General features: G+C 41.7%; 1 protein-coding gene across 1 annotated transcript; it reads left to right on the top strand.

Annotated features, from left to right (window-relative positions):
• The first annotated feature begins 2,963 nt into the window (after positions 1 to 2,963).
• On the top strand, positions 2,964 to 24,260 carry npc1 (Niemann-Pick disease, type C1). The gene is made up of 25 exons (XM_058418135.1): positions 2,964 to 3,114; positions 9,298 to 9,426; positions 9,613 to 9,719; positions 9,874 to 10,037; positions 10,204 to 10,371; positions 10,459 to 10,708; positions 10,943 to 11,022; positions 11,634 to 11,998; positions 12,092 to 12,318; positions 12,823 to 12,923; positions 13,038 to 13,140; positions 13,504 to 13,693; positions 13,789 to 13,971; positions 14,629 to 14,743; positions 16,078 to 16,205; positions 16,748 to 16,882; positions 16,987 to 17,076; positions 17,172 to 17,362; positions 18,423 to 18,538; positions 19,332 to 19,461; positions 19,750 to 19,950; positions 21,332 to 21,563; positions 22,106 to 22,219; positions 22,818 to 22,980; positions 23,329 to 24,260. Exons 1-25 carry the CDS (start codon positions 2,968 to 2,970, stop codon positions 23,409 to 23,411), a joined length of 3,912 nt encoding a protein of 1,303 aa, XP_058274118.1. The 5' UTR covers positions 2,964 to 2,967; the 3' UTR covers positions 23,412 to 24,260.
• Positions 24,261 to 25,045: the final 785 nt, after the last annotated feature.

A 25,045-nucleotide genomic window follows, 5' to 3' on the forward strand; every position in this document is an offset into this window, starting at 1 on the left:
CTAAATAAATAAATAAAAGGAACCCTGATTGCAGGAAGTGGCTGCTATTCACATCACACGTGTTTTTTTTCTTTTGTTATTTCAGCCGTGAACTGAAATGAGTTGAACAGGTAGGGTATGTTTTTTAAGCTTAGAGAATATCAGATCAAGATAAAATCCATGTCCAAAAGTATGTGCACCCTGGACCATCACACACACACACTGTATGTACACTATATTGGCAAAAGTTTTGGGACGTCTGCCTTTACATGCACATGAATGTAATATGGAGTTGTCCCGCCCTTTGCAGCTATAACATCTTCAACTCTTCTGGGAAGGCTGTCCACAAGGTTTAGGAGTGTGTTCATGGGAATTTTTGACCATTCCTCTAGAAGCACATTTGTGAGGTCAGGCACTGATGTTGGATGAGAAGGTCTGGCTCACAGTCTCCGCTCTAATTCTTCCCAAAGGTGTTCTATGGGGTTGAGGTCAGGATCAGTCTAGTTCCTCCACACCAAACTCTCTCATCCATGTCTTTATGGACCTTGCTTTGGTCACTGGTGTGCAGTCATGTTGGAACAGGAAGGGGTCATCCCCAAACTGTTTCCACAAAGTTGTCCAAAATGTCTTGGTATGAAGCTGAAGCATTAAGAGTTCCTTTCACTGGAACTAAGAGGCCGAGTCCAACCCCTGAAAAACAACACCTGAACTCAGTGATTTGTAGGGGTGTCCCAAACCTTTGGCAATATAGTGCAGCTCTTCTTCGAAGAGTTACCACAAATCTGGAAGAACACAATTGGCATGAACACCATCGCTGAATGATAATGTGCCTGTGCACACAAGCAAGATACATGAAGACATGGTGTGTTAAGGCTGGAGTAGAGGAATGTCTAAAGTTTCCTGCACAGACCCCAGACTTAACATCACTGTCTGATCTCACTAATGCTCTTGCAGCTCACAAATCCCCTCAGCCACACTCCAACATCTAGTGGAAAGCTTTCCCTGAAGAGTGGAAGTGGATTATTAATACAGCAAAAGGGGACTAAATTTGGAATGGAATATTCAACATGCACATATGGGTGTCCACATACTTTTGGCTGCATAGTGTACCAGCTGAGTTGGAATGGTTTCACCGAAAAACCAGACAGTGCCTCTCTTAATAATTAAACTCCATTATTAAAATATATGAACCTGCAAATTGTGTAAATATAATTTATAAAACTGTACTAATGATTCATAAAGATTAATGGATGTAGATGGATCCTCATCTACATAAAAATAGAGATTTTTCAGCTTCTGTGTGTGTGTGTGTGTGTTTGTGTGTTATGAATTGAATTATTTGCTCTATTTGAGTTAAATAGGAAAATACACTGTTGCCAAAAGTTTTGGGACACCCCTCCAAATCACTGAATTCAGGTGTTGTTTTTCAGGGGTTGGGCTCGGCTCCTTAGTTCCAGTGAAAGGAACTCTTAATGCTTCAGCTTCATACCAAGACATTTTGGACAATTTCATGCTCTTTGTGGGAACAGTTTGGGGATGACCCCTTCCTGTTCCAACATGACTGTACACCAGTGACCAAAGCAAGGTCCATAAAGACATGGATGAGAGAGTTTGGGGTGGAGGAACTTGAATGGCCTGCACAGAGTCCTGGCCTCAACCCCATAGAACACCTTTGGGATGAATTAGAGTGGAGACTGCAAGACAGGCCTTCTCGTCTTACATCAGTGCCTGACCTCACAAACGCTCTTCTAGAGGAATGGTCAAAATTTCCCATAACACACCCCTAAACCTTGTGGAAAGCCTTCCCAGAAGAGTTGAAGCTGCTGTAGCTGCAAAGGGCGGGACAAATCTATACTACATTCATGTGCATGTGAAGGCAGATGTCCCAAAACTTTTGGCAATTTCGTGTATTACTAAACACTTAGAGCGTCGACCACTGTGTAATTAATACAAATGAACACTAGGGGGCAGAAGAGATATATTTTTAGCGCTTTATAATCATGTTTAAGTCAGGAAGGGAAAATACCCAGATAAGCAAGCTGTAGTGTTGCAAATAACATTTAATTACCTGTTCATAGAACGGGAGGAGAAGTAGTCACAGAGAGTATATCACATTAAAAAATAATAAAGAAAAGAGAAACCACAAATATGTTTAGCGGTCCAGGAAAACATTACTATACACTCACACTGTAGTTAATACAAATGAACACTAGGGGGCAGCAGAGATTTATTATTTTACAGCTTTATAATCATGCTTAAAATTCAAGAAGGGAAAATCCCTAGAAAACCAAGATGTAGAGTTATAAATAACGTCTAGTTGCCTGTTTAGAGAATAGTTCACAGAGTATATGTCTTAAGTGATAATAAAGGGAACCATAAATATGCTTAGTATTCCAGTGCACATCACAAGAAATACAGAAACAACAGCAATCATACTAATAATAACAATGATAGCAGTAATAGTAGCAGCTATTGAAGTGGTATAAGGTGCATTATTATTATTAGTAGTAGTAGTAGTAGTAGTAGTAGTTGGTAGTCAAAGGCATGACCAATACAACATATAAATACTATACAACACTCAGTTCGTCTGCCAGAAAGTCTTTTATTCCTTCTTATTTCTCACTCAGCACATCTTGTTTATCCAAAACAAATCTTCTGACCCCCCACAATCACATGATCTCTGCCCAGCTATCCTCCCTCTCTGTGACCTCTGACGTCTTTTCATGAATGAGTTGATTTTTATTCGAAATCAGTGATGTCATACAAATTAAACAGGATTTATCACAAGGTTCAAAGGAGTATAATAATAACAATAATAATAAAAACTTCCGATTTCAACCAAAAAAATAATAAAATAAAACGTATTAATTGATCCTCTTTATAATGAATAGATTCAATAAACGATCCACAGTGCGCATGCGCCGACCTCGCTCACTCGCCTGGAATGTTGGCGCATGCGCAGTGCGCGCCGTGTTTGCGTACTGACAGATGATAACAGAAGCGAGTGGCGCTCTAGTTCTCAGAGCTGCCTGGTGTAAGCTGCAGCGCAGGAGGGCAGAAAGAATGACTCTTACGAAAATAAGCTCCATTTTGGGGCTTTTAGGAGTTCTAATCTTACTCTCCGAGACGCGACAGGTGAGTTTGTGGTGTATTCTCGTACGGCTTTTAATTCGCCGCCGGATATCATATAATAAGTCAGCTGCGCGCGCTGGCTAAAACTTGCTCGCAGTTTAGACTGGGACAGCTCGCTTTATTAGCCTTGTTAGCTTCTTATCTGGAATAATAATATAAATAAACATCTATAAGGTTTATTTTTAATGTATAGGTAACATTAAGACGTTATATTTTTATAACGGAAGTAGCACGTGAAAGAAATATGTACCCACTCTTAGCTAAAGGGTTAGCTTTGGTGGGTTTGGGATCCGGGCGTGTATTAAAGGTTACATACAAAATTATTATTATTTTTCGTAATTCATTTATTTATTATTTCGTATACTAATAACCTGGAGGATGTTTAGGACATCCATTAAAATCAGCTCAAATAAGCTACGACCTCAAGTGGCTAAGTGAGTCAGGAAACGCGTTTGGAAAACTTTGGGAAAATTTTCAGGGCCGGAATTTTTGTTTATGTTTGCCTTGAGCTCCTATGGACACCATGTAGCGTGGTGTAGATCCTGTAGGAAGGGATTTGTTAATATAAGCAGATTTTTTAACATAATACCTAATTACATAACTGATAGAAAGTTCATCTTTGTGTAAAAGATTTTATCAGTTGCTTCTTTAAAGCAAGTGTGTGTTGTCCACAGTCCCTAAACGCTTTTCTGGATAGTTTGTTGTTTGTTGCTTACTATCTGACTCACATGACCGTCTTGATAAAATGGTATAATCCCCCTGCTCTTTCTCTGCATTTGCTAAAATTACGAGTAGTTCTTCTTTCTCTTTGATTCCGGAGACGAACCCGAATTAGTCACCAAATCTGTGAGCATTGGGTGGAGATCCTTGAAGCCGGCTCGGTGTTTCATCATTCTCTGACTCAGGTCATCACACGCTTACAGAGTCAAGAGTCAGTCAGCGACGCTTGTGTTCTTATCTTTCGAGTTTGAGAGCAGATCTTTCCCAAACGAAGCTGCTGTCTGAAGCACATGCTTGTGTGGGTCTCTGTGAACTATGGACCAGGATTGACAGACTGTCCAGTTTTGACCAAGTTGATCGGTTACCTCCTCATCACACCACACCACACCAGCAAGCAGCAGCATGACGAGCGAGACGTTTAGACAGATGAGCTTGATAATATGATAATGAGCTTGTGTGGCAAAAATCCTCTTTGGCGTACAAACAGGGACAGGACAGGCATTTTGTTCAGGGTAATCTGGAGCGTCTGTCCTGTTTAAATCGTTACTATAGCAACAAAAACATATCCAATAACAAAAGTAGGTTATTTTCAGGGGAGCGTGTTATTCCGCGTAAACCACCGAGATTTGCAAAATGATGATAATGTCTGGTTTTGTTCCTGAATGTCATTGTCGCATGCTTTTAAATATTTTAGAGTTAATGTTTTGGAACATCTGAGTGAAAGACAAGTTAGTTCCTGTTCGCACCTACGCTGTGGCTGTGATGAGAGTCATTTCCTCACTAGCCTCGCTCTCGCTCTCTCTCTCTCTCTCTCTCTCTCTCTCTCTCTCTCTCTCTCTCTCTCTCTGTGTCTCTGTGTCTCTCCTCTTTCTCTGTCTCTCTTATCTCAGCTGGGAAACTTTGACTCTTTGAAAACGCTCATAAATAAATCCGACGACTTCTCTAAATAATTGTTTCCAAACAAAAAACCATCACCACATCAACAATTATACATAATGTTTTTTTTGTTGTTTTTTATATTAGTATGAGATTATGTGGAGTCTCTGGGTATGAGTCGTTACCACAGAAACAATAGCTTACTTGTTTGTATGCAGAAATAATGTACAAACACGGACCAATCAGATTTTAGAGAGGTATGTAGAAAGACAGAGGGATTGATAGACAGACGGACAGAGAGACATTTAGGGAGAGACAGAAAAACAGACAGACGGATAGAGAGACAGTTAAACAGACTGACCGAGAGACAGTTAGTGGTGTGAAGCTGACCTGGTTAAAGAAGTGGAAAAGAATGAATTGACAAAACCGCTTTTATTGACTCCTGACTAATCAGATATTAGACTGATAGACAGACAGATAAATGGAGAGAGAGAGAGAGAGAGAGAGAGAGAGAGAGATAAGCAGATGGAGAGACAGACAGATAAACAAACAGAGAGACAGGCTGTGAGTGGAGTGAAGCTGACCCGGTTAAAGAAGTGGAAAAGCATGAGTTGGCAGAACTGGTTTCAGTGACTCCTGACCAATCAGATTGCAGATTTTTAGGAATTTTTAGACAGGTAGGTAGACAGAGACATTTAGACAGACTGAGAGATAGACTGATAAACAGACAGAAAGACAGGGAGAGACAAGCAGAGAGACTGACAGATAGTTAAACAGACAGACATAGAGGCAGAGAGACAGACAGACAGATGAATAGACAGAGACAGACAAATAAACTTAGACAGAGAGACAGTTAGTGGAGTGAAACTGACCCGGTAAAAGAAGTTTCGATACAATTTTTAGACCAGTAGGGAGACAGAGAGAGAAACTGATCAGGCGACAGTGAGACAGATAAAAAGAAAGAGAGAGAGACAAACAGAGAGTCATACAGGTAGAGAGAGAGACTGATAAACAGGCAGTGAGACAGATAAAAGGACAGAGACAGGTAAACAGACGGACAGAAAGTAATACAGGCAGAGAGTCAGACTGATAAACAGGGAGTCAGACAGATAAAGACAGAGAGACAGGTAAACAGACGGACAGAAAGTAATACAGGCAGAGAGTCAGACTGATAAACAGGGAGTCAGACAGATAAAAAGAAAGAAAGACAGACAAATGGACAGAGTTATACAGGCAGAGAGTCAGACTGATAAACAGAAAGTGAGACAGATAAAGAGAGAGAGACAGACGGGCAGAGTCATACAGGTAGAGAGACAGACTGATAAACAGACAGTGAGACAGATAAAAAGACAGAGACAGGCAGTGAGACAGATATAAATATATATAGAGATATAAATAGGCAAACAGAGAGACAGACAGACAGACAGACAGATAAAGTCAGAGAGAGTGAGTGGAGTGACGCTGACACGGTTATAGAAGTGGAAAAGCATGAGTTGACAGAACCGCTTTCAGTGACTGCCAGGGTGTTTAATTTAGTGTGAAAGTCCAGTCACATGTCCAGCCTGAGATCATGCAGAACTCTGCAAATTCAAATCCTCTTCTCTAGCCGAGTCAGCTGCAGGCCGAGAGCTTCAGGAGTGTCACTTCTCTTTACATGCCCTGGCTAATCTTCACATTTACAGCCGGTCAGCTGAAGGCAGGTTAGGTCCGAGTCACACTGTTGGTCAGTCACACACTTTTTGTCATCAGCAACTTTATAGAAAGCTAAACTGAAAGAAATTCCAGCTTTTCCAAAGAGCCATAAAGCTGCAGGACTGGCGAAACCGCTCAGGGAACGCACCCTGCTCAAATTTCACCATGACTCCGGGGCAAGGCGGGGCAGTGGCGTGACGATGGAGTATCTCCTGATAAATGACGTCACAATACACTTTTTCAGACTTTAATCCTGTTCTTTAAATGCACCGCTGCCGCGCTGGTTTGCCTCGACGCCGAGCCGAGGCTAAGGAAGGAAGCGCGTGTCGGTCATTGGCCTCCTGTTTGGTTTTGAGGTCAGCATTCGAACATCACATAATCACCAGTTACTATTTCATCAGGCCGGCTTTCTCTTTCAAAATGCCAATCACATGAACACAGTGCGTGAAAGACAGAAGCTGTGTGTGTGTTCTCTGTGATCAGAGTGCTGAGAGTTTTCTTCTCTTGTATATGTGGTGAGGGAAAATATCACTTCTGATGTGAGCCATGGTCTAATGAATGTGTTGGTCAGCATGAGAAGAGATTTTAAAAGTAGTTTCACATCACTAATGACCAACAGCAGTACTTCTGACATCACAAGTGACAAACATGTTATACTTTTGACATTATAAATGGCCAGCATTAGTGCTTTTGATGTCACAAGTGACCAGCATTAATGCTTTTGATGTCTCCAATGACCAATATTGATGTTTTGCATGTTACTAATGACCCACATCAGTACTTCTGACATCACAAGTGACCAATATTTAATACTTTTGATGTCCCAAATTATCAACATTAGTGCTTTTGACATCCCAAATTATTGCTTTTGATGTCACCAATTACGAATATTACTGCTTTTGATGTCCCAAATTACCAGTATTAATGCTTTTGATGTCACAAATGACCAACATTAGTGATGTTGGCATCACAAATGACCAGAATTAGTACTGTTGATGTCACAAATGATCAACATTAGTTCTTTTGACATCATATAACCAGAATTATTGCTTTTGATGTCACAAATGACCAGAATTATTGCTTTTGATGTCACAAATGACCAGAATTATTGCTTTTGACCTCACAAATGACCAGCAATAGTGCTTTTGACTTCACAAATAACCAGATGTATTGCTTTTGATGTAAAAAATGATCAACATTAGTGCTTTTGATGTCACAAATGACCAGAATTAGTACTTTTGACCTCACAAATGAGCAACATTATTTCTTTTGACGTCACAAGTAACCTACATTTAATACTTTTGACGTCACAAATGACCAACATTAGTGCAAATGGCCCAGATTAGTACTTTGCTGTGAAAGTGTAAAAGCTTCATGCTTCAATGCAGCGACAGAGCAGATCTTGTAGATCTAACAGATCTTCTGTCCTCTTACATGTATTAATGCTTCATCTATTGCATCGGTTGTTTTCATTAGAACCGAGCAGAAGCTATACCTGAGTCTACTGAAAGCCAAGATCAGTTGATTAAACTGGTGGATTCAGTTGTAGCTCCTGCTTAGTTGGAATGAAAACCTGCACCCACACCGGCCCTCTGTGGATAAGACTGGACACCCCTGATCTATTGGGTTTTCCATATGCGTAGTTTATACAGTATACATGTTTCCATTTATGCCGGGGTCTGATGTTTCAGTACCGCAGAATTTTCACAGAAGCGCCTCCAACCATGACGCTCCCATCATGATCTACACACAACCCTTCTTTCTCCAAACACGACAAACCCAAAGATTATTTATCATTTTTCATTTCAGAAGCTCCCGCTGCTTTCAGGTCACACTGCAGTGACTTTTAATTTCTTCATCATTAGTCTGAGAGCGTGTGTTGCCAAGCCTTAACCTGTCTGAGGGATCTTTAGTTTAGCTTCCATGACCTTTCCACTTGCATATCATCAAACCATTCATCCTGTTAGTGATGTTTAACGTCTTTCTACCTTTTTTCCAGTTGTGTTAAGCCTCAGAAATGTAGGAAGCTCCTTCCATCTTCACCATGATTGTGTAAAACATTGGCAACGTCGTCAACGTTTTTGTGTGCGAGTGATTTGAGAGAACCCTGGATGAATTTTTAACAACAACAAGAAGTCCCAATATTTATTTCCCCTTATTTTTAAATTCAGTTCTACTTCCAAAGGTTATCTTCCGCAATCTTTCTCAGGGGTTTTTTGTGTAATGAGTTAAATTTGTGTAGCTCATGACTGTGTTTTCATGTAAAATGCACAGATTTCCACATAAGGACCATTGTTTTCTTTTGTTTTGAGTCTTATAAGTACAGTATGATGAAGGTGAGATTTTCAAAGAGGAACTGGAAACCAAAAACCCCACACATGGCTAGGTGTGTCCTGTAGCTACTGCCATAGAGCTGTAGACCTACAAGATACAAAACCAGACAAACACACACACAGGCTTTGCATGGTATTTCTGTACTTTTGGTTCCCCCCCCCCCCCTTCTACCCAGATCTCAGATCTCTAACAAGTGTTCAGTCTCGTCCTCATGTACAGTATTAGTGTGTGTGTTAACACGCTGTCTGCTGTCACACATCACATGTGTCATGCGCTCGCTCTCTCTCTCTCTCTCTCTCTCTTTGTCTGTCTGTCTGTGTGTCTCTCTCTCTCTCTCTCTCTCTCTCTCTCTCTCTCTCTGTCTGTCTTTCTCTCTCTCTCTCTCTCTCTCTCTCTATCGGTCTGTCTGTCTGTTTCTCTCTCTCCCTCTCTCCCCCTCCCTCTACCTCTCCCTCTCTTTGCCCTCTCCTCTGTCTATCTCTTTTTCTCTCTCTTTCTGTGTCTGTTTCTCTTTCCCTGACCGTATTGGTCTCTCTCTCTCTCTCTCTCTCTCTCTCTCTCCAGGCCGAGGCGCAGCACTGTATCTGGTATGGAGAATGCGGCAACTCGACTCTCCTCCCAGACAAGAAATATAACTGTAACTACACCGGACCTCCTAAACCCCTGCCTAAAGAAGGACAAGATCTCTTATTGGTATTTAAAATTTTCTTCTTTTTTTTTAGAAGATAAACCCAGAAGTACTGCAAGCAACTAAAACTGTGGCTTTCAGTATTTCTGAATGTAGCAGTGGTTTATGATTCACCAGCAATGTTCAGTTTTTTTGTTTTCTTTTGCCTAAACTCTTATCTGACTTTTTTTTTTTTTTACTCTTGTGTGCAGGAACTGTGCCCAGGTTTGGCCTACGGTGACCAGAAGGTCTGCTGCGACACTCAGCAACTCCGTACACTCAAAGGCAACATCCAGATCCCTCTACAATACCTGTCCAGGTTTAGATACACTTTTTATTATTTGTATAGGTCATCACCTCCTCTGAAACGGTCCCTGGCTCGTCTTTATGTCACTCTCGTGACCTGTTTGAGGTTTAGTGACAGATTTCTGTCCTTTGTGCTCCAGCTGATTTGTTTTTTATTCCCCTGTCAGGTGTCCAGCATGTTTCTTCAACTTCATGACCCTGTTCTGCGAGCTGACCTGCGGCCCATGGCAGAGCGAGTTCCTCAACGCCACCCAGTTCTCGGCCGACCCCGTCGACAACAGCACCAACGTCGTCGAGCTCTCGTACTACATCAGCCAGGACTTCGCTAACGGTGAGGATTCACGGGATTTATCTGAAACGTGCTAAGAATTTGGAATAGTTGATAATATTAATTGTAAATGTAAACGCAGCCATTGAGTTTTATGAGAATTGACAGACTATCAAATCTAATGGTACAAGTTAATCTAATTGAACCACCTTTTTATTTATTTTCCTAGCTATGTATAATGCGTGTGCGGACGTCCAGGCTCCATCCAGCAACGTCAAGGCTCTTAGTTTGCTGTGTGGCCGAGACGCCAGTATCTGCACCCCCACTAACTGGATCCAGTACATGTTTGACACCAACAACGGCCAGGTTCCCTTCTCCATCGATCCCGTCTTCTCAGGTACAGTGACACCTGAGGAAATGTTACAAATCATTGTGATTCGAACAGTTACTTCATGATCGTTTCTGTTTTCGATCACGTCTCCAGGTGCTCCGCCTTCTGGCATGTCCTTCATGAACAACCACACGTTTGGCTGCACCGAGTCTCTGGACGACGGCTCGGCGCCGTGCTCCTGTCAGGACTGCAGTGCAGCCTGCGGACCCGCGCCCGTCCCTCCGCCCATCCCTCCTCCGTGGACCATTTTTGGCTACGACGCCATGTGCGTCATCATGTGGCTCTCCTACGTGGCCTTTCTCCTAGTCTTCATCGGCATGCTGGTTTTGGCCTGGTGCTTCAGGTGAGGAGAAATACAGGTGTGAGTCGTGGTGATGAGGTCTGATCACATTCATGTTCCAAATACAAACACCCAAGGTGTTTTAACATGTCAGAAAGCTTTTGCACTTCCTTTTGAGCCACATAGGAGGAATTAAACAATCTGTCCCCAAGCTGTCTGAAACTTCAGGTGGGAAATGATGAACACACAAAAAATGTCTGTATAAATTTGGCGTCTTTCTTTTTCTTTTCATGCTAGGAAAAGGGACATCACGTCGGAGTACGGCCCCATCCAAGACGACCCTCTTTCCCTGAACAAAGACCCCGTCAGATCACCGAGTAAGCGCTGCTGCATGTCACTAAAGTTATCCATACCTTCATGGTTTAAACCATAGTGACGTGAATCCCTTGCTTTTGTTTATAGATTACTTATCTAGCTCTAGGTATAGTTTACAGTTACTATAGTAACCACTATTTAACTGGTAATATAGTACATATAATTGAAAGCTAATTTAATATAATAATCTTTGATATATTAACAAGTTATCAGTGTCAGTCAGTACGTGCTTCGCTGCAGGACTAGTTTTTTTTTTTTTGTTTTGTTTGTTTTGGCTTGTGAAGGGATAACTGTTTATAGCCACTATAACATAAGCGATCACATGAACTAGCTTGTTTCAGACATTCCACAACATGTATAAACAGATTTAAAAAATGTGAACTGTCATTTGGTGTTGCATAAAAAAACAATCATTGAAGAACAAAACACTTCAGAATTTTCTGTTGAAAGGAAATCATTCATGTGAGTTCACGTGAGTTTGGACCACAAAACTCCGTTGTTGATTATTTCCCTAGAACAGAATGTCCAGATGTTTTGTTCCTTACCTCTAATGAAAGGAAAGGAGAAATCGCAGAAGAAGTCTCGGTTAAAGTGTCCATTTATTTCATTTCAGGTGACGTGACGTGTTGCGAGTCTTTAGGCGAGCGCTTCGAGAGTTTCCTCCGTCAGGTCTTCAGCTGCTGGGGCTCGTTCTGTGTGCGCTGTCCTCTGCTGGTGATCACCGTGAGCGTCGTGTTCGTGGTCATCTGCTGCCTGGGTTTGAGAAACATGAGCATCACCAGCGACCCGGTGGAGCTGTGGTCGGCCCCGCGCAGCCGCGCCAGGTTGGAGAAGCAGTACTTCGACGAGCACTTCGGCCCGTTCTTCCGCACCGAGCAGCTCATCATCACCACGCCGTGGACCAACTGGTTCAAGTTCGAGGGCCAGACCGGCGACATCCTTTTTGCTCCCATCCTGAACATATCTCTGCTCCATCAGGTATTGTCCTTACATAACAGATGCGTAGCTTCACAGCTTATCGAAACCACTTAAGTTTGCTGTTGAATAACGTTCTAATCTTCTCCTACTAAGATTCTGGATCTCCAGACCGCCATTGAGCACCTGGAGGCCGACTATAACGGAGAGAAGGTGACCCTGAAGGACATCTGCCTATCTCCACTGGCTCCTTACAACAACAACTGCACCATTCTGAGCGTGCTCAATTACTTCCAGAACAGCCACGAAGTTCTGGACCACATCTACCGTGACAAGTTTTATGTGTACTTTGATTATCACACGCACTTCATGTACTGTGTGAGGTATGCTCATTTATTTATTTTTATTTTTCATATTTTTGTCTCTAGTGTTCAAATACGTTAAAGACCCAATAGTCCATTTAATAATAATTATAATTTTTGTGAAATTCTGTCATTTTATTATTAACAGCTTGATAGATTCGTTCTTGACGGTTTTTATCATTTAAGACAATAATGTCTAGCTATTTATTTTGAACAAAAGTAATGGCATCCTTATTAAAGGAGGCTGTGTATAGATGATTCCCTGCATTACTGGATGATTCTGCTCTTAGGAGATCCTTTATCCATTTTATGGAGTTTTGTGTCTGTGTGCTGCAATAATTTATGCTGTGCTTTGACATTTTTGCCTGATTCATGTTTATTAACAGTACAAATCATTTCCCAAAATGTTTTGATAATCTGTCTTTTGGATCAGTCATCTAATGAGGCCCACTGTCTGCTACAGTGTGATGCAATATTTCTATAAACACCGGAACCTTAATTTCTTCAACCTCTGTCTTGCTCTAGTTCCCCAGTAGCCCTGGATGACACAGGGTATTTCCACGACCCCTGCATGGGCACCTTTGGCGGTCCTGTCTTCCCCTGGCTGGTCCTCGGTGGTTACAAAGGTCAGGAGGAACTGTGTGGAATCTTTTTTTTTTTTTTAAACTTAACCAAATTCTACGTAAACAAATTATTTATAAAATAAAACATATTTTTCTTATGACTTTTTCCCTCCTTAGGAACAGCATACAACAACGCCACTGCTCTAGTGATCACCTTCCCTGTGAATAACTACCTCAATGATACAGATAAGCTGGGCCGAGCTCTCGCTTGGGAGAAAGAGTGAGTGTTTCTATACAGTAATCTGTGCACTATATACAATATAAATTTTTAAACTCTTAAAGTGAGACACTGTTTTCTGTATTAAATAATGCAGATTAAAGGTTTTATTTCTTCTAATTACTTGTACCAATAACCTGGAAGATTTAAGCCATGACGTCAAATAGCAGTAATATGACACACATTATATATATATATATATCTTCTATTTGAGGAACAAAGTCTTGTTCAAGGTCTCATTAGTTCAGTAGCTCTGTGCTTTGATTTCAGTTACTACTACCAAATAAAAACCACCGGGTGACCACAGTCCCCGCTTTAACCTGCATGTTCCTCTTTTATTTTCTTTTTTTTTCCCCGCTTTCTCAGATTCGTTACCTTTTTGAAAAACTACAGCAACCCCGACCTCACAATCTCCTTCAACTCAGAGCGCAGCATCGAGGACGAGATCAACCGAGAGAGCAACAGCGACGTCTGCACCGTACTGATCAGCTACGCCACCATGTTCATCTACATCTCCCTGGCTCTGGGCCACATCAGGAGCTTCCACAGCCTGCTGGTACGATTCCAGCAGTATCGTGTTTCTGTCAAGCACCAAATCACGTCTGATGGTTCCATGCGTCATGTTCATTCATTGTTACGAATTTTTTCCAGGTGGACTCGAAGATCTCTCTGGGAATCGCAGGCATCCTGATCGTCCTAAGCTCAGTTGCATGCTCTCTGGGAATCTTCAGCTACGCCGGCATCCCCCTCACCCTCATCGTTATCGAGGTCATACCCTTCCTCGTGCTGGCTGTAGGAGTGGACAACATCTTCATCATCGTGCAGACCTTCCAGGTCAGTGTTCCTGTGGAGCCACATGGATAATTCTCATCCTGGTTAAACAGCGACACTTCAGAGATTTATCCAGGTGGAAACCATCACATGCTTTTTGAAGTCGCAGTCGCTTTAGAGAAGTGTAGTAGATCTCGGTAGATCTCACAACCTTTGGGTGTTTCTCTTCTTCTTTTCCGTTCCTGTACCCAAAAATATTTATCAGCCACAGTGTTTAATGCGGCTATATCGGAAGAAGGGAAGTCGTTTCTCGACCACTACAAGAACAAAATTCTAAAATCATAGACCTCTTTCACCTTTTGTGTGTGTGTGTGTGTGTGTGTGTGTGTGTGTTTTCAGGATGATTCCTGAAATGCACAGTTTTGAGTATTCATGTTAACCCTTTAGATCCACATCATTCTTTAACTTCCTTTTTAATTGTCACCACAAATATTTGCATATTTTGGAATAAAAGAATGGCAGGAAAAGAAAACGGCACCTTTGTGGTGACATTCCTACATCACAAGATGTCGGTGAACCTTCCAGTATTGCGCTACACTGGTATATGTATCATAAGCATAAGTTAGTTGAATGAAAAATATTTTTTCTGTTGCTGTATTGACGTCAGCAGTGAGAACTCTGGTGGTAAACCTGGCTGTGTTTCCTCTTTTTCATCAACAGAGAGACGAGCGGTTGGAGCATGAGGAGCTGCATCAGCAGATCGGCCGTATCCTGGGGGACATCGCTCCCAGCATATTCCTGTCCTCTCTATCTGAGACCGTGGCTTTTTTCTTAGGTGAAAATCTGCCCGTTTTCCAGGTTGATCCATAGCATGAATGAAGCGGGGCACCTTTACACACACTCGCTTCTATAGTCATGATAATTACTTCCTTCAGAATAAATCTTTACAGGGGTGTGGCTCAATCAGCTCTCTAGCTCACTAGGTTATGAGTCCGTAAATCGTGTCCTGGCTCACACAAGACTCCAGCAACATGACAACCCATTAAATGCAAACATAGCAAAAATTGAGCATTATGTCAGAGCATAGGCTATCTAGTGGAGTGTTTTTTTTTTTTTTTTTTTTTTTTTTTTTTTTTTTTTAAAAATAGAATTACACACTTGCACTGAACAGGCATAACATTATGACCACCTACCTAATATTGTGTTGGTCCCCCTTTTGCTGCTAAAACAGCCCTGACCCGTCCTGCACTGTGTATTCTGACTCCTTATTATCAGAACCAGCCTAAACGTCTTCAGCAATCTGAGCAACAGTAGCTCTTCTGTTGGATCGGATCACACGGGCCAGCCTTCACCCCCCACGTGCATCAATGAGCCTTGGCCGCCCATGACCCTGTCACCGGTTCACCACTGTTCCTTCCTTAGACCACTTTTGATAGATACTGACCACTGCAGACTGGGAACACCCCACAAGAGCTGCAGTTTTGGAGATGCTCTGATCCAGTGGTCTAGCCATCACAATTGAGTGGTCAAACTCGCTCAAATCCTTACGCTTGTCCATTTGGCCTGCTTCTAACACATCAACTTTGAGGACAAAATGTTCACTTGCTGCCTAATATATCCCACCCACTAACAGGGGCCATGATGAGGTCAGTGTTATTCACTTCAGCTGGTCATAATGTTATGCCTGATCGGTGTATGAGTTGAGTTAGACAGCAGTAGGCTATATAGCAAATGAAAAATTGTTTAAGTGAACGTTTAAGAGCTACAGTGATAACAAGCTACTTGCATTTATAGACAAAAGTCAGCTGAGAGTTCAGATTTTCCGCCCCCTTTTTTTTTTGAGCCGACATGCACAGGAAATACGATGTCGTTTCCTGTAAAAGAACATAAGAACAAGAACATTTTAACAGAGAGAAAATTTTAGTGTACTAAAGAGACAGAGAGAGAATTACTCCCTGATCAGTGCCCTAGCTACTGAACTAGCAAGCTATTTGAGACACACCCCTGGACGAGGATTATGCCATTTAATAAACTACAGAATCTTGTAATTAGAATCTGATTTGTAATCACATTAAAGGTGCTAGTTTGTGCATTTATACAGAAACATGTACAGAAGATTCTTTCTAACCAGTCTGTCATTTCTTTTGCATCGTCTCTCTTTCCCTGCAGGAGCTCTGTCCCACATGCCGGCCGTGAGGACGTTCTCTCTGTTTGCAGGCTTGGCTGTCTTTATTGACTTCCTGTTGCAGATCAGCTGCTTTGTCTCCTTGCTCGGTTTGGACATCAAGAGGCAAGAGGTGAGAGTCTCGGTGATGGATAGAATCATAGAGATCTGGACCCCTTGTAGCTCCGGGAAAACTCCAGTCATTTTCTAGAATTACTGACATCATTAGCTTTAATCTTTAATCTTTACAACGCTGCCGTGTCTTTTAATCACCTCTATCTCTTGAGGTGTGTTTAGAGCAGACTGTACGTTAAGTGATGGAGTAAACACCAAAGTGTTAAACTCCTTCCTGCTCTTTCATCTGGACAAATCGAATTGATTTACTTGCTCCTTTCTCCAAACCCAAGCCTGAACAAATTAGCCGCAGCTGTAGCTCTGATCTTCCATATGCGCCGTTCTTCTGCTTGCTGTCTGCTTGACTCTTTGTACCATCATGATGTATGAAGTGCCCCTGCGTCCATGGCCTGGTGTTCAGAGTATGATTCGTGTTACCGCAATTTTAGGTCCTCGTGGTGTTCTTTTCTCCAAAAATGTACAGCAGCCATGTTTATTCAGAAAGGTGCTATGCAGATTAAGCTAAATTTAAATATTTATTTATTTATTATTGCCTTTTAGAGAAATCGACTGGACATCCTGTGCTGCATCAAGCTGCCTGACAGGCAGGAAGAGAATAAGGACGGCATCCTCTATCGCTTCTTTAAGAAAATCTATGCTCCCTTTATTCTGAAGGATTGGGTGCGCCCCCTGGTGGTAAGACTAATATAGTGTTCTCATAGAAGCTGGAGCATTTTGCATTGAAATTTTTTTATATACTAAAAACTGGTCATATGTCATTAATGGTCGATATTTTCAAGGTGGCTGTGTTCGTGGGAATGCTCTCGTTCAGCATAGCCGTCACTGACAAAGTAGACATTGGACTCGACCAACAGCTGTCCATGCCAGATGTGAGTCTGAACATTCCTGTCATCATTAACAAAAATATATAGCTGCACATTCATGTGATTGAGAGCGTGCTCTGTCTGCTCTGCATGTCACGCAGGACTCGTTCGTCTTGCACTACTTCGGAAACCTGACTAAATACTTGCATACGGGGCCTCCTGTCTACTTCGTGGTGAAGGACGGTCACGATTACCGCACCTCGAAGGGACAGAACCAAATGTGTGGAGGCGTGGGCTGCAACAATGACTCGCTCGTGCAGCAAATCTACACTTCGTCACTGATTAGTGACTAGTAAGTGACCTTGAATCATCATGGCTTAATCGTCATGTCAGAACAAGCAACTCATGACATTTACACACCACAAACCTCAGCCCAAAAGCAGTGGATCAGCCAAGACGAACGTGCCGTTTAACATCTGGCAATTCACGCACGGTTTTGTAAAGTCTTAGCGACGGCGAGAAACCTCTGAAACTGCTATTTTTTTTGTCTTTGAGACGTGCGTCACTCAAACAGCAGTTGCACTTCCACTTTAACACCTATTTTAATCCACAGCAGGTGTTTTAGTGGTGAGTGAAACACACACACTCTCTCTCTTCCCCTCCAAATTCGTGTACACCCGTCATCCCCCATTCACCTGTGATACACTGCTTTCAATTAAAATCATAATTTTAGCCGCACAGGAACGTGTTCATATGGTAGTAACGCTGCCCGAAAAGAGAGAAGCGCATGTTTCATTTCCTCACTGTCTCGTGTCTTGTTTTTATCAAGCTGTTTTGTAATTACACAGCCGGCTTCGGCTTTAACCCTCCCCCAATTTTTCGACGACTCTGCTGTACAAAATCCGGTGTTGGATTGCTTCATACACACATATGAAGCAAGCGGTCATGCAGAAGCAGTGACTGGGTGTGTGTATGTGTGTGTGTGTGTATATATATATATATATATATATAAATATATATATATATATATATATATATATATATATATATATATATATATATATATATATATATATATATAAATATAATACCATTTTTTTTCCTCAAAAATAGAAGTCACTATATTGTCAGATGTTGGAGCTTGTGCAGTAGAAACCTTGGAACAAGAGCACGTTCAGTAGATACTGATGAAATGCTGATTCACTTGGAAATGTGTGTGTGTGTGTGCTTTAGCAAAGCTGAAACATCTCAGTTCTCTTGGCTGATGCACAACATTTTGGGGTGAAATTAAACTTGAAGACATTTATTTAGCAATTTGTCCATCAAGGCCAGATGTGTTTATAATAACGTCAATCCGAACTGGGATAAAGTTAACACCCGAGATAACACTGCTGACCTCTCTGTGGTAACAGCTCGAAGATAAGCACGACCCCCTCCTCGTGGTTGGACGACTACTTTGACTGGGTGAAACCGCAGTCCTCCTGCTGCCGATACTACAACTCTACTGGAGCCTTTTGCAACGCCTCAGGTAAACCATTAGCCACTGAGTCAACACCGTCCCGGGACCTAGCTGCCAGGGGTCATAGTGAACAGCTGAATCTGTGTGATTATTGCATCTTTTGCTGAATTTAGGGGTAGCGTGCTTCAGACCCTCACAATGCTCTTAACTTAAATCTGCAAGATCAGCTCTGTCTCTGAGAGAAAGGATTAATGCACATTTTTAAAATTAGATCACTCCAGTCTTCATAATACATAAATAATACATCAGCACTATACTGACAAACTAGTACACTGAGGATATTTGCATCTACTACTCTATTTTGAGACATCAGTCTCACTGAAACTCTCAGTAGCTCTGGCGTAATCCTGTTTCTGTGTCTTTAACACCGAAAAATGGCACAAATCTTGCTAGCGAACTAAAACACAGCACAGAGAAGACCTCGAGGTTGACCCACTGTGTTCTCTGTGTGTTTTAATTATCTGATGTTTTCCAGCTGCACAAAAACTTTCGACACAAGCTGGTTAGTGAGCACACAAGCTCCGAGACATCTTGGAGGACTCGCTCTCAGCTTAAAAACAGACACGTACTTTGCGTTAGTCATTAGCATGAGATCTCTAGCTAAACAACCAGCTAATGATGCAAATTCTACAATAAAGTTAAATCCTTCAACTTTCTTGCCAGGCTCTTTGACTCTTTCTCCTGATTGGCTGCCTGCTTTTGTCTGTCTTTGTCTAGTCTGACTTCTTTCATGCCCAGGTATAGCTTATGTGTTGCTTATCAAGTTGCTGTGTGTGTGTGTGTGTGTGTGTGTGTGTGTCAGTGGTGGATCCATCCTGCGTGCACTGCAGGCCTTCAACTCCCAGTGGCAAACTGAGACCTAACGGCACTGACTTCATGAGGTTCCTGCCAATGTTCCTGTCTGATAACCCCAACATCAAGTGTGGCAAAGGGTCAGTAAGACACAAAGTGCATAAAGTTAACAGAGTTTCTTTAAATAGTGTGTAATGTGTCAGTCGCAGTCTGTTGATAGATTTAAATCTATGAAAGGTACAAAATATCCAGGTGAAAGATCCATTAAAGATGCCCAGACAACCTCTGGGTCTCATCATTGTGATGGCAAGGGGAAAATGCCAGTGTGCTTCTGTATTCTAATGGCTCATAAAAAGACATTTGATCAGATTAGTGAAGTCCTGTATGTGTTTGAAGCGAGCGTTAATATCCCCGCTGTCCTTCCTCAGTGGTCATGCCGCCTACAGCACTGCTGTAGTGCTGAAGGACAACAACACCAACGTGGGAGCCACTTATTTCATGAGCTACCACACCATCCTGAAGACGTCTGCGGACAACATCGACGCCATGAAGATGGCCCGAGAGCTGGCCAAAAACATCTCACTCTCCATGGGGATGGACAACAAGACGGACAGCGTGTTTCCTTACAGGTAAGTGCAGACAGGAGATCACGAAACTAGTGTATTGGAAGCATTTTATTTATTTATTTTTTCTCCCCTGCTTATACAAATATCCAGGAAGATATTAAGAATGATCAGAAATATTCGTTTCAAGTCGTGGCATTTTTTTTAGAAACTATACCGACCACTGTAGATCCTGGGGGCGGAGCTTAGTTATTATGGGTTAAGGCACCTTTTAGTATAAAAACTCCAGAATAAAAAAAACTACAACTGGTGTTAAAATCCAACATTTTAAAAGTATTCAGCATTAAAATAGTGATGGTTACTGTGTATAAGAAACGTAATTCTTTTTATTTAGAGGCTGATTTATTTATTTATATTTATTTTATTTATTTATTAAATATAATTCTATATCTGTGTATTGCCTTGGCATGTCTTAGATTTTGTCAAGAAATTATTTAAGCAAGTGCATGGAGAATTTTTTTGGTTTCGTTTTGAACTTTCAAAACGTTTTCTCTGCAGTAATGATGTTCAGAGGTCTTCCCCGATTACTAGTTTCGGCTGTGAATAGTAAAATTTGTGCAAGACTTGAAATATTGTGCTTTGTGGAAAAGCCACATGTTGTTATAAAACATCGGTTGTTGCCTTGGTGAGGGAGAGAAAAAGCAACAAGTGCATCTTTTTCTATATTTGGCAACCGTGTTGAATGTTTTCTCTATTATTTTACTAATACACCGATCAGGCATAACATTATGACTACTGAGAGTTGAAGTGAATAACGCTGATGATCTCCTCATCATGGCACCTGTTAGTGGGTGGGATATATTAGGCAGCAAGTGAACATTTTGTCCTCAAAGTTGATGTTAGAAGCAGGAAAAATGGACAAGCGTAAGGATTTGAGCTTTGAGTTTGATGAAGGGCCAAATTGTGATGGCTAGACCACTGGATCAGAGCATCTCCAAAACTGCAGCTCTTGTGGGGTGTTCCCGGTCTGCAGTGGTCAGTATCTATCAAAAGTGGTCCAAGGAAGGAACAGTGGTGAACCAGAGACAAGGTCATGGACGACTAAGGTTCATTGATGCACGTGGGGAGTGAAGGCTGGCCCGTGTGATCCGATCCAACAGACGAGCTACTGTTGCTCAAATTGCTAAAGACGTTAATGCTGGTTCTGATAGAAAGGGGTCAGAATACACAGTGCAGGACGGGTCAGGGCTGTTTTGGCAGCAAAAGGGGGACCAACACAATACTAGGCAGGTGATCATAATGTTATGCCTGGTCGGTGTATCTGTTGCTGCTTGTTATGACATGGTCCTAGTTAACCATAAGTGTGGAATTCCTTGCGGATTCCTTTCATTGCACCACGTTGTAGTGCAAGCTGTAACATGATTCCTTTTTCTCTCTGCCTGTGCAGCGTGTTCTACGTGTTCTACGAGCAGTACCTCACCATCGCCCACGACACAGCGCTGAACCTCTGCGTGTCTCTGGCGGCCATCTTCATGGTCAGCACCGTGCTGCTGGGCTTCGAGCTCTGGTCGGCCGTCCTGGTCTCGCTCACGATCGCTATGATCCTGGTCAACATGTTCGGGGTCATGTGGCTGTGGGGCATCAGCCTCAACGCTGTGTCACTCGTGAACCTCGTCATGGTGAGTTTGGGGGGGAGAAATAAAGCCTAAATATTGTACCGAGTAAAGGATTTGTTTAGAGGTGAGGTGGTTTAATGATTTCTGAGGTCTTCAATTCATTCTGTTTAAAGCAGAGACTTTCTCAGTAGTAGAATTGGCCTCATTTGAGGCCACCCTTGAACCCAGAACACTACGTGCTAACCCTCGCAGGCTAGCCGATTTAGCTCATGTTAATATTAACAGAATCGTGCTTGCTGTGGTATAAAGTACTGAATAGTTGGGTGCTGATCATTTACATCTTTATGCATAGTCATGTACATAGATATTCCTTAAAAAGACAAAGATATTTTAGTAACATAAATAACATAAGCCAGCATTTTAGTCAGGATGGTACACGTGTAAATAAAGAATAAAATTCAGTACAGTTTAATTACTGTATTTTATCCGGTAGGCAGAGTGAACACGCTTATTTCTCAGAGTGGGTATTACTATTATATTATATATTTGGCTAATAAACAATACTTAATATGCGCTCTTTGTCTCTCTCTCTCTCTGTTATTTAGAGCTGTGGTATATCGGTGGAGTTCTGCAGTCACATCGTGAGGGCGTTCTCCATCAGTACCAAGGCCACGCGGGTGGAGAGAGCTGAAGAGGCCCTGGCACACATGGGCAGCTCTGTGAGTGTCTCTTCTATCTAAACCTAATCATTTAATCTTATACATAATTCCTTTAAGTGTGATGGATTGACAAAGCAAAGATTCTCTTCTGCTCTTTAAGCCGCTTCTTCTTCTTCTTCTTCTTCTTATTATTATTATTCATGCTACATGCACCAGACCTTCAGCTTGTTCTAAATTAGTCTGCTTTGGCTTTATGAACTGATCAGTGTTGCAGTGTTCCTCTTACAGAAGCTCAAATTAGCTGAAGTTCTTCATATTGATTTCTGTTGAAAAAGAAATGGCAAAAAAAAGTGTTTGTTATAAATCCTTAATGTTTTAAACTGCTTTTATCAATCTCAGCACTGCCCTTTAAACTGCTCTGCTTTCTCAAGCTATAATATACATACCTCTACTACTAGAGCATCCCTCTGTTCTGCCCTCTGTCTTTCTGCCAGTAACTTTCTGTCTTTCACTCACTCAGTCTTTCAGCTTCAGACTTGCTTTGTGGTGGTGTTCCTCTTTCATCTGTAAATTCCCCACTCGAGTTTGTGTGCTGATTATCATGAGTGAACGCTTTTGAGAATGCCGCTCGTCTCGAATGCTTGTCCTCTGTCTGCAGGTCTTCAGCGGCATCACGTTAACCAAATTTGGCGGAATCATCGTCCTGGCTTTCTCCAAGTCCCAGATCTTTCAGGTCTTCTACTTTCGCATGTATTTAGCCATAGTGCTGCTGGGAGCGGCTCACGGCCTCATCTTCCTGCCAGTGCTCCTGAGTTACGCAGGTACGAATGCCCCTGTCTGTCATCTCCTGCTGAGAGAGAGAGAGAGAGAGAGAGTGTGTGTGTGTGTGTGTGTGTGTGTGAGAGAGAGAGAGAAAATGAAAGAATGCGAGTGTGTGTGTGTGTGTGTGAGAGAGACAGAGAAAGATACACACACACACACACACACACTCACATTCTTTGTGTGTGAGAGAGAGAGAGAAAAAGAATGTGTGTGAGTGCGAGTTAGTGTGAGAGGGATAATTAGTGTATGTGAGAAAGTGTTTGCGTATATGAGAGAGTGTGTGTATGTGGGGTGGGGGGTGTGTGTGTGTGTGAGCATATTTTGACCTCTAACGTTCTCGTCTGCAGGTCCGTCTGTTAATAAAGCTAAGGTGTTGGCAACACGGAGCAGGATGACCGGGACAGAGCGCGAGTATCTGCTCAACAACTGACCGCACCGAGGAAGCTGAACCATCCATCCACAAGGGACTGTGTGGTACAAAGGCTTTCACAAACACACTAACACATGCACACACCCGCCTCAACTAAGAGACCCTAACTCAGGACCCCTGCTTGGGAGGGGACACATACACACACACACACACACACACACACACACACACAAACGCGCGCACACAGAGCAGCTTGGGTGATTTATGGATGTTTTTTTTCACACTGGGATGAAAAAGGACTCGCGACTGAATCTGTGTTCAAGCTAGTTTAAAAACACGAAGATTTTCTGTAACAGGATGCAACTGATCTGTGTATTTATTTAGTGTTACAGCCTGACTTCATTAAGGGAAGATGTCATGTTCAGTTACACAACTAACAGGAAGGTAGAGTCGTGTTTGTTTTTTTTGAATGAAGCATTATTCTGATGCTTTAAAGCACACAGCACCGATGGTTAACTGGTTTAATTTATGGGATTGATATACAGATGATTCTCACAGGAACTACTTCGGGTGACTCACCTGACTGACTGAGCATTATTACTCTACAAAGAAACAAGGTAACATGGCAGGAAATGGGTTGCTAAAAACCTCATGCGGTACGTTTGCACTGCACCAAGATGGACCTCAGATCAGGATTTGGCCGTTCTATGAAGGGTATTTTTTTTTGTTAATTTTTTGTTTGTTTGTTTAATTTTTTCCCACTGTTTTTTTTTTTTTTTTACGCCATTTGAAATTAATTTAAATGAAGTTTTTTTTATGTAATTCTTTTTTTGGGGGCACTATATTTTTTTTTATTTTTTTTATTTTTTTTTTTATTTATTATTATTATGTTAATAAAAAAGTTTTTCACCATTTGAAATAAATTTATTGATTGTATTTTTTTCCCCACTGTACTTTTTTTTTTTTTTTCAGCATTTAAAATTAATTTACATTTTTTTCTTTCTTTCTTTTTTTTTCACACCACTTGTAATTCATTTAAATTAATTACACTTTTTTTTTTTTTTTTTTGGCCGCTGTGCAATTAATTTTATTTTTTTATTTTTTGTAAACAACATTTTCTTATACCTCAGTGGTAGCATATTGGAGGAGGCGTAATTCCCAGCTGAATAATATAAACTTGGGAGATGTTCATGAAACATGTAACACTAGCACAGGAAGACTGAAGTCTGGATGAAGACTTCGTAGGTCTCGTTGTACACGGACACGCCCCGGCGTAGCGGTGAGACCGGCGTGTCGATGGAGAGACGCGAGCTCTTTGTGGTGAGATTCTGAGAGTAATGTTACTGCGGAGTTGCAGCCGGGATTGGAGTTTTGTATTTTTTACCATTTTTTTTTAACGACTGTTGAATTATTGAAGAATGGTTCCTGACTGCATTCCATGGTGGATAACACTTTAATATTTGTATGATGATTTTTTTTTGCAATAAATAAATGCTACTAATTTGTATTTGTCTGTTTTGCATCACTGTCGTGCGATTGCAGCTCCGCAGTGTTAGAGTTCACTTTATACCTGTAACTAGATATACTAAAAGACCAGGAGTTAGCCATCATGCCCATATATGGGCCTAGATTTTTTTCAGTTTTATGAGAGTTGAGAGAGAGAGAGTGTGTGTGTGTGTGTGTGAGACAGTGTG

This window comes from Hemibagrus wyckioides, linkage group LG20 (assembly GCF_019097595.1).
Source record: "Hemibagrus wyckioides isolate EC202008001 linkage group LG20, SWU_Hwy_1.0, whole genome shotgun sequence".
Taxonomy (NCBI): domain Eukaryota; kingdom Metazoa; phylum Chordata; class Actinopteri; order Siluriformes; family Bagridae; genus Hemibagrus; species Hemibagrus wyckioides.

Bases quoted from the DNA above. Each gene is read 5' to 3' on its own strand.
- npc1 (XM_058418135.1), top strand. From the start codon at position 2,968: ATGATAACAGAAGCGAGTGGCGCTCTAGTTCTCAGAGCTGCCTGGTGT. The intron at 12,319-12,822 runs GTATGCTCATTT...GTCTTGCTCTAG, and splicing joins CACTTCATGTACTGTGTGAG to TTCCCCAGTAGCCCTGGATG. The intron at 13,141-13,503 runs GTGAGTGTTTCT...CCGCTTTCTCAG, and splicing joins GCTCTCGCTTGGGAGAAAGA to ATTCGTTACCTTTTTGAAAA.